We start from the raw sequence: 15728 nt of genomic DNA, 5'->3' as shown, positions 1-15728 counted from the left end.
GACTTCAACTGCGACTGGCGGCAGTTTCACAATTTATGATTTGCACCGCGCGGCGTTCAAATGATCTATTGGCATGGCGTCGCGTCGCATCGCATCGCCTTGCAAGTCATTTCCACGCCAGGCACATCGACATCGAGTTCGCCACTTGTTGCATCGCAGAGGCCACAGAACATAACAGTTAAAATGATTCTCGCTCAGACCGAGGGACTAAGGGCTAGGGACAGTTATAAAGTGCGCCCACAAATCCACACAAAGTGTTAGTTTGGCGGTCAGGCAAATGCATTTCGAAGTGACCCACCAACAATTCCCCTCCCTGGTCACGTTGCCGCGTCTCGTCGCCTTGGTAATGATTAATGGATTTTCAGTGTTGGCATCGATTGCATAGCACAAAAGTGAGTAGAAGAGAACAAAAGAGGGGGGAGGAAAACTGCTCATAAATAAACAAGAATGCGCCAGCGTATTGGCAAAACAAGCGAAAGGTGGAGCACGACCAAAGGCGCCTCGTATGCGACTCTGTGTTGAGTAGGAGTTGTCCATGACTAGAGGAGGGAGGTTGGGAGAGGTGATCGATGCGTATTTATCATTGGTAAACTTTATTCTTTACATTTACATTCAATTCGTTTAAAATTATGTGTGTCCAATTCAACATGGATGACCATTTAGATTAAAGGTAGATTTTCGATTTTCTTTTGCTTCGCATCGAGCATGATGATGATAATTATTGTTAAGATCAAGATCAAGAACATCTAGAATACGACATACCATCTTTAGCAATACAAATACAAATTACATACAAATACATGCTGTGTATGGTAATCGAAATCGAACGGTTTGTTTTTTCTGTGTTTCTTTGCTTATACATATGTTTGTATATATATATATATATAGGTAAATATATATAGAGAAATGATTTGCAATAATATGAACTACGTAAATTTTATACTAAACTGGCTACTTTAGGTTATGATAGTTGGCGTCGACTTCCTCTCCCAATGCCAATCCACGAAGTGTTCTCTGCGTCTCTTAATTGATCAGCTCTTTAAAATGTACAATCGAACTGAATCCACTTTTTTGTTTTGTTTCTTTCGGATTTTTTTTTTGTTTTGTGTGTTAATAAAAACTATTACTATTGCTGCTGTTGCTTCTTCTTGTGCTGCAGCTGCATCGATTGCTGCGACTTATGATGTTGTTGTTGCTGCTGCTGTTGATGCAGATGATGTGTTGTTTGCTGTGGCAACTGTTCCCGCTTCAGTATCGTCTGCTGTTGCAGCTGCTGCTGCTGCGGCTCCTGTTGCTGCTGCGGATCTGGATCTGCCTGGGGCAATGACTATAATGGCGGCGGCTCATAGTGGAAACCAGGATTGTTAAATTTAAATCGCGCTATCTCAAACTGCAGCGTCTCATAGTTGATGTCCGCCAGCCGCTTCAGCTGATGCGCAATCTCCTGGGTATCCAGGCTACTCAACGCCGCACTCAAACTTGTGCCCTGCGGCTCGTGGTGCATCTTTGTGTTGTGCAGCGTGGGCAGCGGGCCACCTGTTTGGATGGTGGTATAAGACCGCGGCGCATTTTTAACTACAAACAGAAACAATGTGGCCAATGTACTTAACCATTTAACCATACAAAAAGGTGTCGCTAGTTACCTTCATAGATCACTTGATCCCGCCGTATTCTCTTCACGGGCAGCTCGCCATTGATCAGCTTAGTGCCGCCGCCTCCAACACCGCCCGATCCAACCGCATGAATGTTGGGTGTGCACACGAACTTGACCGGCTCGACGGGCGCCTCCTGCTGCTCCTGATCGTCGTCCACGTATGTGGAATTGTCCACCACAATGGTGCGATAGCCGCCGCCACTTGTGTTCACTGCCGTTGTGCCGCCAACGCCGCTGGGCCCATCGATGCCACCGCCCGGCTCGTGCATATTCTCATCGGTTAGATCCTCTTGATCCACATGCTCCTCAACCATTTCGTCGTCGTCGACCTCGTCGTTGATTGCCTCCTCCACGGCCGCTTGCAGTTCTTTTTGGAACGATGCCGACGTTCGCTGTCCAAGTTCCTCCATGTCATCTTCATGGTCATCCTTCTCAGACTTCAGAGTCATTAGTGTTTCTCCTGCGCCGGGAACCTTGCCAAACAGATTGAGAGCTCGCGTCTCCAGCGAAGACATGGAGATGTCCTTCTCGCTGGACATGAGACTGCGTCTGTATTTGCAGCGTGTCGTATTCTTCCAATCGTTTAAGCGCTGCAACAACAACAACAACAATATGAGCGCGTCATTTGCCGCCAAGACTTGCGCCCAGCCCTCCCCCCTTTTCCATAGTGGTAGTAAACAACAAACTTACCTTGCGCCACTCTTCCGCAGTTAGCGTGGGTCCCGAACCGCATTTGTTCAGCCTGTCGGAGAGCTCCTTCCATTTTTTGGTCAGATAATTCAGATCATAATCGCGCGGCACGCGTCCGCTTGCAAAAATTGGGTCGCTCTCCATCAGCTCGATATACATTTGATATTGCTCCGAGGAGGTTCGCTTTTTGCGTCGATCCATTTTGTTGGGTGCTTAAATTACACGCAATTGCCAATTAAAACACTTTTTATTAGCAAAAATTGCACTTAAAACATGAAAAGAGGAAATCGACGCCACCAAATGCAAACAATTTTTACGCGCTGCGCGTTTTTTAGTGCATTTTGCCTATTGGTAATGCGATGACCAGTGTTGCTGTTAATATCGCTTATCGATAGCACTTTGTTTATTTTGCGCAACGTTCTTTTGCTCATTTTTGCGTTAGCGCTACGTTAAGGGCGCAACGTAACGTTTATGAATCCAAAAAAATAAAGCGATAGGTCAGGTATAATTTTATTTGCACCAATCTAAAGATAATAAAACAATTTAAATTAAATAAATTAATAAATTCCTATGAATACATTTTATTTACTGTACATTGTATAAGTTTACATGTTGATAATAATATGAAGACGGCTTCGGCGAATTATCGATAAATAAATGGTAGTGCCCGTCGAATGTTAAGTGCTACCCATAATCATACGGAATCATTATAATGTGAATACAGGAAATTATTTTCTGTCATCTTTAAACGTAATAAATGAGTAGTTTATTGTGAAATAGAAGCTAAACGAAAGTGCGAAAGTAGAGGTCACTCCAGGGACAAGTGATTTTTGCCCATTTGCCTTACAGCTTTCCACATTGAAATAGCAAAAAGCCATGCAGAAAAAGACGCATGTTCATTTTGTGGCCATTCTATTGCGAACAAAACCAGATGATAACTGAGCGACAGAGAGAGCGAGAGAGAGAGCGTGCGTGGTCGTCGTCGAGTGCGAGCGAGTGAGTGCGAGTCAAGAGACGGAGAGAAACCCGAAGCCAATCTTCGAATCCGCGAATCTCCGACTCTTACAGCGAGTCCAAATCCGAGTCCATTTAATTCCAGTTCCAGGAGAACTATATCTATCTAGTTTGCAAACAAACCATGGCAGAGTCGTTGTTGCTGGGAGAGGCGCCGCCTTCCATTATGGAGGACATGGCGTCCTCCGTCATTGTGGAACCACCCGCTGTCTCAGATACTGTTGGAGGTGGCACCTTGCCAGCGTTAGCTGCTCACTTTGCTGATCTCACAGAGAGCGGCAGCGAAAGCGGCGACGAGCCCAGCGTGGATGCCCGCGACCAGCAAGAGCAGGAGACGGGAGGCAGCTCCGATGCCGTCGGCGAAAACAACGCAACAGCGGGACGCTCTTCGCCGCCACCCAATTGTGCCATCTGTCTGTCGCGCTGCAGGCGCAAATGCTTCACTGACTCCTGCATGCATCAGTTCTGTTTCAAATGTCTTTGCGAGTGGAGCAAGGTGAGTGTGCTGAAGGCACAACTTCTCAAAGATTGTCATATTAATACACATTCGCATTTTACAGATTAAACCAGAGTGTCCACTCTGCAAGCAGCCCTTCAAAACCATCATACACAATGTGCGCACACTGGATGATTATGATCGATATCCGGTCCAGCCAAGTTCGCCGGAATCTAGCCTCAGTTTTCACATTGTCAACATACGGCGTGAGCGTCTATTGCTGCAGAACCAGGCTGTGATGACCAACGGCGGAGACAATGGGGATGACATCGATACGGCGGCCACCGACGAGTCTCAGGATGGCATCGCCGCTCATGGTCAGCAGCATCAGGCGGGATCGCGCGGCCTTTATGTGCCGCACAATCGCTTCGAGCCGTACCGTATGGAGCTCTTGAATTTCTATCGGCACGACCAAGATGCACGTGGCGGGGGATCACTAAGCATGCTGTGGCGTCGCTATGTTTACGACCGCAAACTCTACGCGCTACCGGTGAGTGACAACTTGACAGGCAACTTCCGGGAATGGAGCGCCCGCTTCTACAGGTGAGTAATTTTGGCTAACGCGTGTTAGAGCTGGCAACTGATGCGAATTCTTTTCATTTTTCACAGGGATAATCCCGCACAAATGCATCGACTGATGCCCTGGATCAATCGGGACATCGTGTGTCTGTTGCGCACCTCGCCACAGAATGTCACCCAGGTGATGCACATGATGCACGACATTCTGCCCATGATCAACATTACTACCCGCACATTCCGTCGCCGTCTGTCGCCGTTTCTGGGCGAGCGCACCAATCACTTTATCCATGAACTGTTCAACTTTGCCCGCTCACCTTACGACATGATTGGCTACGATCGTGTGGTGCAATATTCTGCGCTGGTGGCCGAGGAAGTGGAGGTGGATTTGTTGGATCTGGTGTCTACTAACGAGGGCAGTAGCTCAACGTTGGAGCCAACGGTCAATGGCAATGAAACAACTGGCAATGGAGCAGCAGGCGGCACTACCAGTAGCAATAGCAGTGAGACGACGGCAACAACAACGACGACGACAGCCAGCGAGTGGAGCAGCCGCATGCCACGTCCATCGACCAGTGTAATTGTCACCAATCCCAGTGCAACTCATTCCTTCAGCGTCACCATGGCCACTGACGGCAGTGAGCTGCCCGGCATCTCCATACGCCGCACAACCACTTCGAATGTCGGCTCCCAAACGGTGGCCATCAATCTCAGCATGCGTCGTCCCGCCAACGAGGTCATCGAGATTGATGACGGCGATGCGGCCGCCAACGCCGAGGTGGCCGCCATCAACGATGGCAGCAGCACCACAGGACGACGGCAAGCAGGCGCCAGCCTACCCATCAGTGCCCACATAGAGCTCCAGAGCAGCGACTGCAGCAACAGCAGCGACGACGACGACGAGTGTGTCTTCGTACTGGAACGAAAGCCACCGCATTTGCGTACGCCGGAGCTAGTTAGTCTCGACTCGAATAGCGACTCCGATGTGGTCTTTGTAGATGAGCAGAAGGCGAGTCCGGTAGTCAAGGCCAACGGTGGGGAAGGCGATGGCGACAGTGTCAGCATTGATCAGGAAATGGAGACAGCGGTCAATGAGCTCTTCATGGGTCCTAGCACCAGCACGGGCGTCTGCTCGACAGCGGGCAAGAACTGGATGCTTGTGCTGGAGGAGGCGCGTCGTCACGATCCAATGTGCCTACGTAGTCGCTCCAAACGCAATCTAACACGCACCCAGCAACGTGCAGCGCCAAAAGCGCCCACCAGCAGCAGTGAAGGCACCCGGTGGAGCACCTCCTCCGACAGCAGCAGCAGCAGTGAGGATTCCGCGGCAGCTCCCAAGCGGCGGAAAAGGCGAGCAGCTCGTAAGCCCAAGGCGAAGGCACAAAAGCGTCCAGCGAGCAGTAAACGTTCCGCACAGCAGCTTAAGAGCAAGCGTCGAAGAAAGCAAGTGTCGGAGGTCGAGGAAGAGGCGGAAGCAGCGGCGGAGGAGGAAAAAGAAAAGGCAACTAAAGCGAGCAGCAGCAATAGCAGCAGCAGCAGCAGCTCGAGTAGTGAAGACAGCAGCGAGGATGGAGCTGCTGGCGACAGCACAGAGCCAACAGGTAAGCAACACCGTAACCCATCACTAGACTCTTTAAAATAATACTGCTTTGTTCTCTAGGTAACAACTACAACAATGAGAACAGCAGCAGCAGCAGCTCCAGTGATGACGATATAGACTTTAATACATTGCGTAAAAAATTGAAAGCAAAGTACTTTGCCAAAGGCAACGAAGATACAAAGCTGCCAAAAAAGGAACTGGTTGCAGACACTGCCGGCGAGGAGACTTTGGAGCACCAGGCACCGGAAGAAGAAGTGGCGGCGAGCAGTGCCCAGCACGCAGTGGTAAAGCGAAGGCGAAGCAACAGCAGCAGCAATCAGTCGTCCAGTCACAGTCACAGCAACAGTGCTATCAGCACTTTAGCCAGCCACAACACGACCATGTCCAGCAGTTCAGTGCTAAGCCTCTTCAACAACAACATACACAGAGATGTTGGTGAAGCGACGTCAGCGGAAAGACCACTATCAATGGTTGTCACAGCAAATTCGCTGCTTGAGCTGTCCACATTGAGTGTGGGTGGAGCTGGCAGCGGATTGTTCAATGAGCAATCTCTGGGCGTTGAGGATGCAATGCGGTATTTGCAGAACGCGCTGCCCAGTGCCAGTGATGATGCACAGCTGGGCATCTATTCGGACGCCAGCAACGAGTTGCAGCATTATCGAACAGAAGCAGATGCAGAGCCAGAGTTGGCAATCGATGTCGTTGGCGAAGCAACCAGTAATGCAGAAGCTGAGTCAGCTGACGTCATCTTGGGAAACGATATTGAGCCTGAGAATGAGAATGAAGAGATTGACAATGAGCACGAAGAGATTGAGCTGGGGAATCAGCCGGATGAACCGGATGAAGAAGAGCATGATGAACAAGACCAGGAGGAGGAAAATGATGAGGACTACGAGGATGAGGACGAGGCTGCTGCAGCTGCCACAGCTGAATCGGATCAAACAGACTCAGACCCAGATCCGGATGCCTTTTAAAGACGCGCCGTGTTGCTGCTTTGCTCGCATCAGACAAAAACAGTTTTTACACACAAATTTTATTTCATTTTTTTTTTAGATGTTTTTACTATTTGTATACTATCGTCTTATCATTAGACTCTTCCGCACGGAGAGAGAAATGATTGATGTAGCATATAGATCGATCTTCTTGTTGACTACTAAAACACATTTTAATTATTTAGCTTGTCGGTATTTATCTTAATCACTTATATTTGTACTACTCGCAGACCTAAGCTTAACCCCATAAGTTGTACATACACTTAGAGATTTACTTAAGTATTCATAAACACATACACGATATCTATACAGATAGCACAGAGAAAACTACAATTTACAATTACGAGTAGTTTACGCATCACTTGTAATACATGCTATTATTCGTATTATTGCCCATACCGACCCACCCAGAAGACCCAAAAAAAAAATGTAAGGAAAAGATCCCCAGAAAAGTGATATGCTCGCATTCGGAGTGGAAATTCAGTTGTAAATTTATGCTATACTAATTTATGATTAAAAATTTATAAATAATATTTAGAATAAAACTACAGATTTACATAATTCTATATGTATATGATGTAATCTACTGTAAGATTAGTTTAAACAAACGACAAACTACTTTTAACAAAATCCCAGATTCAGATCGCATATGTCTGCCGAATGCTGAGCATATCCAAAGAGCATCCCTATTTTATTTGAATTTTTTTTGCAAAACAAATTTTAGCCCGTTAAACATTATTTAAGATATATCCCCCGAAAATACAAATGCAATAAATGTAAAGATATCAAGTAAGATAATGCGTGTGCGAGCTCTTTTGATCTATTATAACAAGTTTGTATATACATAAATATCTATTCAAGTATGCATACAAAACTTATATTGAATTCACTTCGAACGATAAGAGAACATATTTTTAGAATTGAGAAACATTTTGCTTCCTTTTCTATACTTAATGTTCCCAAATCAATAAAGAGAATTAATACTGTGGATTGTCTAATGACGTCTTTTGCTGTATATTATATATTTTGATTTTGAGATGAGTGTTCTCCTGAGTCAGCATATTGTCTTCGCTATTTTGCTTTCCTTATCAATAAAACAAGTAAGAACTACAGTCGAGTGTGCTCGACTGTGAAATACCCGCTTCCCATTTTGAATAAAAGCAAAATATTGCGGTAATAATCTCAAAATAATAAAATAAAAAAAAATGCATGTATGTACATATGTATTTTCAAACGAGATTTGAACTCGAGCACCACCGACAGGGTGGTAAAAAAAAAGTTTGATACTTTATGGGGTCGGAGATGCCTCCTTCTACCTGTTACATACATTTCCTGCCGGCACAAAGATATAATACCCTCCTCCCCTATGGGTAGCGGGTATAAAAAAAATACAAATAGCTTATCAATTGTTTGACTTATTTATTGCTTACATCTTGATGACGTAGTTTTTATCACTTCGTGGGGGGAAGCTTTCCGATAATTGTAGTTTACACGAGCGAATTTATTTAAATAAACTGAGTTATGTCCGTCGTATATTTATTGAGTCGCATAGCTTTAGTCACGGTTTTCTATAATTTTTATAATTTCTTATTTAGATAGAAAATAATTACGTTTTAAAGTCCGGTAAGCTGTCTTCATTTGTTTCGTTTAAATATTGATTAAATTAATGATCTTATTTTGAATGATCTTATTGATATGAAATTTGTTTTCGGATATAACATTGATATTGCTTAATTATGAAATGCTGGTTACAAAAGAGTTTATTTCAGCATTACTCACATATATTCGAATGCAGATCCATATCATGAAAAATTTGCTAAGTTAGCTTAACTCATGATATTGCTTATTGTGTGGCGAAGGAGTATCGAATTTATAAATATCGATTTCATTATCAAATATGTCGAAGTCACTAGGAAGTAAAAACTGTTTGACATATGTATGTACATTTTGAGTAGTTTTTCCATCGCAGTTGTCAATCATATTTTTGTGCAGAACTGTGCGTAATTTGCGGAGACTCGGTAAGAGAAAATAAATAATAAAACGAGGCTAGAAGAAGGCTAAAGTCACATATTTTAAAACTTTGTAGTTTCGAGCATAATTTTTGTTATAATTAACAATTTTAAATAACATTTGTGCTTTTGTTTGGAACGAAATGCATGTGCTTTTGCTTGGAACGAAGTGGAATTGAAACACTGTCAATAATTATTTACAATTATTTGCAGGTACTCTTCTATAATTATAAGAAATGCTGTGCCGTCATATGGTTGCCTGGCGCTCCTTTGTCTATAACAACAATTTGTATTCGATTGGGCGAAATGATTTAGACTTTTGGCGCTGCTCTCCAGCTGCATTGAGGTAACGAGATGGCAAATTTTATGTGGACACCTCTAAAAGCTTTTTTTTTGTTAGACGCTGTCCCAGTGCATTGCATCGCATCATGGACTTTGCCAATCGGGATCTTTCTGTGATGATTAATTTCAACAAGCAGCAATTGCTGGAGATGTTTGTCACGTTGCAGTCCCTGTTGCAGACCATCGATCTCCGGACCGTCGAGTTTCTTTACGAGATGCGGAGCCATTTGGGTCCAGCAGCTGATCAGTTTGTCCATGAGCTAAGAAGCTTTGCCTACTCACCGTTCGATAGCCTCATCAGCTTTGATTGCAATACGAAATATGAGGCCAGAAAATTAACCCATTTTAATGCGAGCGATTGCGGCTTAGCCGATGACTTTGAATTGCTGCAAGGCATCTATAGCTTACCGCAATATGTACGCAACTTGCAGTACGACGATGACTTTGATGTATTCTCTTCAGATTTTGATGTCGAGGATGAGGATGCCGACGTGCTGGACGATTACAGCAATATGTTTGTGCTACAAGCACCGGTACTCAAAGAGATGCGTCGCATCCTCAAGAGCCGCAGTCTTAATCCCCAGCAGTATCCCATGGCAAATCCCACTGCTGCTGTGGCCATAATTGCAGAGGACGCTGCCCGCACTTTGATCAATCGTCAACCTGCGCCTGCTGCGCAATCTGCGCCTGCTGCGCAATCTGCTCTCAGTCCACGTCCTCCCGTTTCAGCACCACCAGCAGTAAGTTCGGCGACCAGAAATGCAGACACGGCACAACAATCGACATTCCTTAGATCTCCCATACAATTAAGATCTCGAACTGCGGACACCAAGCGACGCAGAAACTTTGCGGAGGCACCTGAGTGATTGTCTGTTGCACGTGGCAGGCAAAGAGGCAAACGAGTTTGGGGCCAAGGTTGATGCTACATTTGAACGCCTTTTGTGTATTATTATGCACATTTATAATAAATAAAACGAGCTGAGCCGAGCGCGGAGCGCTGAACAAAGAAAAGTTTTAAAAGGTTGCCGGCATCAAATATTGATAACCGTTAACGGTTAACGGATAACTGAAAAGGGATCTCTCATCAATGAGGACATCAGGCCATGCCGTTCGAAAATTGCGTGCCAAATATGCCTTTGACGCATATTTCTCGTTGTAGTCCTTTGTCTTAATTCTGCAGCCGCGTCGCCCGCTGCTCACTGCCCTCAAAAGGTAGCCCTAGCCGGAACCCCTTTGGCTGCCGTTATTCCCTCCCTGGTCACAGTGTCGCCTGGCGGCGCATGAAAAATTGAATTACACGCACTTTTGCGCAAAAACGAGAACCAAATAAAATTGAGCAACGGCAACAAAATGTCGAATGAAAAATGCGGCTGCAGAATGTGGGGTAGAGAAAGGGGCATGCCGCTTGTGGTAGCAAATTTATGGGCAGCAAATTGAGTTAAGTTTTTTTTTTTGCTGCTGTTGCTTCTTCAAAAAAAAAGGGATAATATAATTGTCCCCGGGTACACAATGTAATTCAATGCATATTTGATTTTATGATTTCACAGGTGTAGGCTTCACGGCGAGAGTCGAGAGGAGAAGCTCTGCCCGGAGGCCATTAATGCATATCAATGTGACTTGCGTCCAATTCGTGGGAACCAGAGATGGTGATTGTCGTTTCCTTTTATTTTTTCGTTTCTTTGGCCAAAAAGTGGATTTAAATCTCGCCAGCTCAAGTCCCAATCAAGAGGAGACAAACCAGATACTTGGCTTCAATCCTGGCCATCAGCTTTATCATCTCACTTAGGCCAACTTTGAGCGAGTCGTCCTAGTCGAAACTGAAACTTAGCCCTTGGCTATATGGCATTAGAGCCTCGTCATCGTCATTTGCCATCGTTCTTCACTCGCAGACATCTTCAGCTTGAGTTTTAGCTTCAGCTTGGCCTGCATTTGCTGCTCGGTTGGCAAACTAATTTGCGTAATGTTGACGAAAAACTTTCTATTTGACTTGCTGACTCGCCCAGCTGACAGCCATTCAAATGGCAGACGAAGCGACTGAGATCCGCGCCAAGAAATAAAAGCGAAACGCTTCAAACTTTCTCTCAATACCCTGTAGTTAAGTAGCTGTTGTGGGGTAGTCTCTGCTTAATAAATAACTCTAATATGTATATCAGTTCATTGTTTCTTCTTTGTTCTTTGTTACATTTAATATGTTCAACTCTATACCTTTAACACCTTTTCCTTTACAGCGTATCAGGCAGTCAATCAATGATTTAGTCTGATTTTTTTTTTTTTTAAGTTTCCATTGCATTTTGAAGCTGCAGCTGCAGGTTAGCGCAGCTTATACTTAAGGATGAGGGTGTTTTGTTGGTTGTCGGTTTGACAATTTGATTGCCAAGTCAAAAAAGTTGCCCAGATTTAAGTTTGAGTTGTAAATTACGCCGCCAAGAGAATTAAACGAGCCAGATATCAAGTATACGCATCGTTTGATTCAGTCAGACACACACACACACACACATACAGCATTCGCCGCTACTAATGCAATAATCTGCGCCTTTATGCGAATTTTATGGAAAATACGCGAAGCCAAAACACTCCACAAAACTATAAGGCTGAGACTGATTATGATATGAGATATGGGTGCTAGAATTATGGCATGCATAAATGTTTAATTTTTCGGCTTATCTTAAATTGTGCGCGAGGCGAGGCGAGGCGGCCGAGGAGAAAAATTAAAATAATTGCCACATTTGCCGCAGCGGGCAATTAATCAAAAGCCGCAAATGATATGCCGCAATTCGGCAATTATGCTCGTAAAGCAAGATAGTATTAAATATGGTATATATGTATATGTAATATGGTATGTATATATATATATATGTATATATATGTAAACGTTGTTGTGTGTTATCCTTTGTCGAGTGGAAACCGCATTTTGTTAGCCGGTTAACATTAAACATTAATGAAGGCAACGTTTGTTGTCGCTTGTCGCTTGCTTTTGATTTGATTTATGTGTTGGCATTTTCTTTCTTTCTTTTTTTTCCACCTGCACAAATTCGAAAGCTTCTCCACGCCGATATCCTGCTGTGTGTGCCCTCCAGATACCATCTCGATGTGGCCACCATTTCCATCTCCTTCTTCTTTTGGCCATGTGTCACTTTCATTTCTGCTTAGATTTCCGTTCGCGACACTTATTTTCGCTTGCATTGGCTGTAATGCTGCCTGCCGCACAGCGTGTGCCACAAAGTGTGGCGCGTTTCGCGACTCGACTGGGTTTCCATTACATTGCAGCGGATGCCGGATGTTGAATGTTGAAATTGTTGAGGTTCTCCAGCGCTTGAAGCGCTCTCGTCGCAAGCATAAGCTGCTTACCAAGCGTTTGCTTGCTGTTGGCTGTTGGCTTGGCAACATCATGATGAATCTTGCCATGGATACATCGTGTGGTAACAGCCGCAGACGCAGATGGAGACGCACTCCGTAGCATGGGAAACCCAATCGCGGCATGCTTTAAATGCTCAATCAAAACTTAAGTGGAGCAGCAATGGCTCAATTTACGCACTCCAAATCCGAAAGTTTAACCCAGCTGCGAAAACTTTCCAAACGCATTGAGATATCGAGTGTGCGTGTGTGTGTGTGCAACATGGAGGAATCGCATCTATGCGCACTCGAGCTGAATTCGCACAAGTATTTTTGCCATGGTCATAAAATGCGTGCGTTGTCCATGGGATGCATGCAGCAGCAAGGACAATGAACATAGCCTGTGTTGCATGCCACACCAGAGATACTAGCAATGGCAACGGCAACAGCAATAGCAGCACTTAAAAACTTGCGGACGTTACAAATGCCAAGTGAGATGACAATGTTCGTGACATGCTGCATGACAGCTATGTAGATGGTCGAAAGGAGAGTTGGGGTCAGCGCACTAAGCTAGCCAATTGTTGTGTTCAATCTTATCGCAAATCGAAATTGATAAGCAAAAACTTACGACGTCAAGGGCAACTGCATTTGCTGTTAAAAACTCTAGGAACATTGAGCTGCTTTCACGAGCTATAAATACAATATTTATTTTGCCAATTTGCGAAATATAGAAATGCAATTATTTGATTACTATTCAGTGATAAAGTTAGGTTAAACAATCGATTTGAATACCCCTTAACTATTGGTAATCGAAGAAATTTTCGATATCTAATAACCTTTTGTGGATGAAAAAAAGTTGCTTTGAACAATTGATTTGAATACCCCATCACTATTTCACAATCGAAAATCTTATCGATGACTAATAAATTCCAATAGCTTTTCGTGAATGACAAAAAGCTGTTTGCTATGTAATGTAACTTTATTACCTGCTCGAAATTGTGCTTAAAATGTATTAGATGTTGTAAAGAAATGAAATTAACTAAATTAGGTAAAACTAAATACAAAATATTCATTATAAACTGATAAAGAATCTGCTATACGAGACGCGGTAAGTGCGTTAAGTAGCTATAAAATGAACGATTAATATGTAAATTTATTGTTTGCAATTTATTGAATTAAATCTTCAGCAAGCTAATTTTAAATCGTTTTTCGCAAGCGTTTTTCGAGGAAAACGAAAGACATATAAAATTGAGCTTAAGAATGAATAAATTGCATTTGGAAATGAAATTGAAATTATATTCATTACATTGAGCTGTCATTAAAATTGAAATTCAATCATAAACTGTGAAAAACCATCCATATTCAGAATCAATTCCCATTTTTTTTTTTGCCACGACAACGATCCGCACTCTGTTCCCTTTCCTTACCTCTTAGTCCACACATGTTTTCTTTTCATTTTGGTCGATGAGGAGAGGAAAGAAGAGGAGGTGAAGTTTCAACCGCTGGCGACGACTTTTTGGGCTTATAAATGTGTGTCATAAATCTACACATGGAATTTTTTGGCATTGCTGTTAAAAATCATGTTTCATATTTATCAGTAGGCGGCAACAGAGTCATGAGCTTGCTGATGTTTGGGACTCTTATCAACAACATCATTATCATCATCCGCAGCAGTAGCAACAGAAGCATCATTATCATCATATTTGCCAGGTGAAGCTTCCTCTTTTCGAAGTGGCTGCGCAGCTGCTTCACGCTGGCTTTTTATAGGTCTGTCTTCTTCAGGGCTCAACTTTTTGGCAACAAATGCCTTGTGGCAAACAAAGTTTGCGTTGATGTGCGTGTACGTGTGTGTCACTTGGGGGCGACAAAAATGCGGTAATTTGTGCCTCAAGGTTAAATGTTAATGTCCACCATTACAACACATTTGACGTTTGTTTTATAACCAAGCAAGGAAGCAAGCAAGCAACCAGAGCAGAGAACGAGGTTTTGTGAACGGGTTATGAGACACTATGGCAGTTCGCCTAATGGTGCGTATACGTAATTCTTACGGTCTTGCTAATTTGCCGTTCCCAAAGGTGCGAGTTATTTTGTAGTTGACGCTTTCGCAAACAAACAAAAACAACAAAGCAAAAAAGAACGATGAAAGTTGAGCATTATGTTGGAGAAGAAACCATGAAAAACTGAGCCACTGTGGACAATGTCCTTGCCTCGAGCTGTGGCCACAACTGAAATGGCTCAAAAGCAAACACACAAACGAATGTGTACGGGTGTGTGTGTGTGTGTGTGTGTGTGTGTATGTGTGTAGTGTTGGTTGGGCAATATTTACGCATGTTGTTGGCCATTAAACAAAAAGGCAACAGCAGCAACTCAGTCGCAAGTCGCATTCTGCGGCCTGGCAATGGGTTCGTCTTAATGGCGGCTGCAAATGCTGCTAATGTTAATTTAAGAAAATATTTGAAGCAACAAACAAACAAATGCACACCACGCATGTGTGTGTGTCTGTGTGTGTGTGTTGTGGCTGGCAACATTTGTGCAATATTATTTGCGGTCATTGAGGTTCGTTTGGCTCTTGTGTTCTCCTTAAGCTTCGGCTATGCGGTCGAGGACTTTTAGTTTGTGGCTTCTGTTGCTGCTTCTGCTGCTGCCTGAAGCCAATTAATTGTTAGAGCTAGTAGCTGAAGTCGCCGCGAGCCGCCTTTTAGCCAGGCTACAACTAATTAAAGAAATATTCGTTTAAAAATATCTTTGTAGCTCGAACACGCACACAAGCGCTGTTTTGATCCCATCGAGCGAGGGGCGTGGCGTGGCGCCTGCTCATGTGGCTTGTGACGTGCAAAGCAATCAATTATGGCAGTCAAGGAGAAGCCGTTTCATCACCAGCTCCCCCGTGTTGTTCCCTTCTCCTCTCGCCTCGGCGAGTGCCAGATGAGTTAAGTTTTGTTGCGAAAAGCGTTGCCTACTTACAGGCGCTGGAGCGCGTGTCGACCAACAAGCAAAGTGAAACAGCAACAGCAACAGCGGCAACAGCAGCAGCAACAGCAACAAGCACAATTAATTATGTACATGGTCCTTTGTAGAGTGT

General features: G+C 44.0%; 3 protein-coding genes across 3 annotated transcripts; 2 read left to right on the top strand and 1 right to left on the bottom strand.

Annotated features, from left to right (window-relative positions):
• Nucleotides 1-1325: 1325 nt before the first annotated feature.
• LOC132793264 (uncharacterized) lies at nucleotides 1326-2697 on the bottom strand. The gene is made up of 3 exons (XM_060803029.1): nucleotides 2345-2697; nucleotides 1644-2244; nucleotides 1326-1575 (listed from the first exon to the last, which is right to left on the bottom strand). Exons 1-3 carry the CDS (start codon nucleotides 2543-2545, stop codon nucleotides 1328-1330), a joined length of 1050 nt encoding a protein of 349 aa, XP_060659012.1. The 5' UTR covers nucleotides 2546-2697; the 3' UTR covers nucleotides 1326-1327.
• A 342-nt stretch (nucleotides 2698-3039) lies between these two features.
• Nucleotides 3040-7939, top strand: LOC132793263 (E3 ubiquitin-protein ligase Topors). Its single transcript, XM_060803027.1, has 4 exons — nucleotides 3040-3854; nucleotides 3919-4397; nucleotides 4464-5971; nucleotides 6031-7939. The coding sequence occupies exons 1-4, from the start codon at nucleotides 3483-3485 to the stop codon at nucleotides 6942-6944; spliced, it is 3273 nt and encodes a 1090-aa protein (XP_060659010.1). The 5' UTR covers nucleotides 3040-3482; the 3' UTR covers nucleotides 6945-7939.
• Nucleotides 7940-8905: 966 nt separating this feature from the next.
• LOC132790290 (uncharacterized) lies at nucleotides 8906-10643 on the top strand. The gene is made up of 3 exons (XM_060798776.1): nucleotides 8906-8980; nucleotides 9185-9317; nucleotides 9372-10643. Exons 2-3 carry the CDS (start codon nucleotides 9208-9210, stop codon nucleotides 10177-10179), a joined length of 918 nt encoding a protein of 305 aa, XP_060654759.1. The 5' UTR covers nucleotides 8906-8980; nucleotides 9185-9207; the 3' UTR covers nucleotides 10180-10643.
• Nucleotides 10644-15728: the final 5085 nt, after the last annotated feature.

This window comes from Drosophila nasuta, chromosome 3 (assembly GCF_023558535.2).
Source record: "Drosophila nasuta strain 15112-1781.00 chromosome 3, ASM2355853v1, whole genome shotgun sequence".
NCBI classification, from domain to species: Eukaryota; Metazoa; Arthropoda; class Insecta; order Diptera; family Drosophilidae; genus Drosophila; species Drosophila nasuta.
This window is presented reverse-complemented; position numbering and strand designations above follow the sequence as displayed.

Coding starts and splice junctions, on each gene's coding strand:
- LOC132793263 (XM_060803027.1), top strand. CDS start 3,483: ATGGCAGAGTCGTTGTTGCTGGGAGAGGCGCCGCCTTCCATTATGGAG. Junction 3,855..3,918: donor GTCTTTGCGAGTGGAGCAAG/GTGAGTGTGCTG, acceptor CGCATTTTACAG/ATTAAACCAGAGTGTCCACT. Junction 5,972..6,030: donor CGACAGCACAGAGCCAACAG/GTAAGCAACACC, acceptor TTTGTTCTCTAG/GTAACAACTACAACAATGAG.
- LOC132790290 (XM_060798776.1), top strand. CDS start 9,208: ATGCTGTGCCGTCATATGGTTGCCTGGCGCTCCTTTGTCTATAACAAC. Junction 9,318..9,371: donor TGCTCTCCAGCTGCATTGAG/GTAACGAGATGG, acceptor TTTTTTTGTTAG/ACGCTGTCCCAGTGCATTGC.
- LOC132793264 (XM_060803029.1), bottom strand. CDS start 2,545: ATGGATCGACGCAAAAAGCGAACCTCCTCGGAGCAATATCAAATGTAT. Junction 2,245..2,344: donor CTGCGGAAGAGTGGCGCAAG/GTAAGTTTGTTG, acceptor TTGTTGTTGCAG/CGCTTAAACGATTGGAAGAA. Junction 1,576..1,643: donor GGATCAAGTGATCTATGAAG/GTAACTAGCGAC, acceptor TTCTGTTTGTAG/TTAAAAATGCGCCGCGGTCT.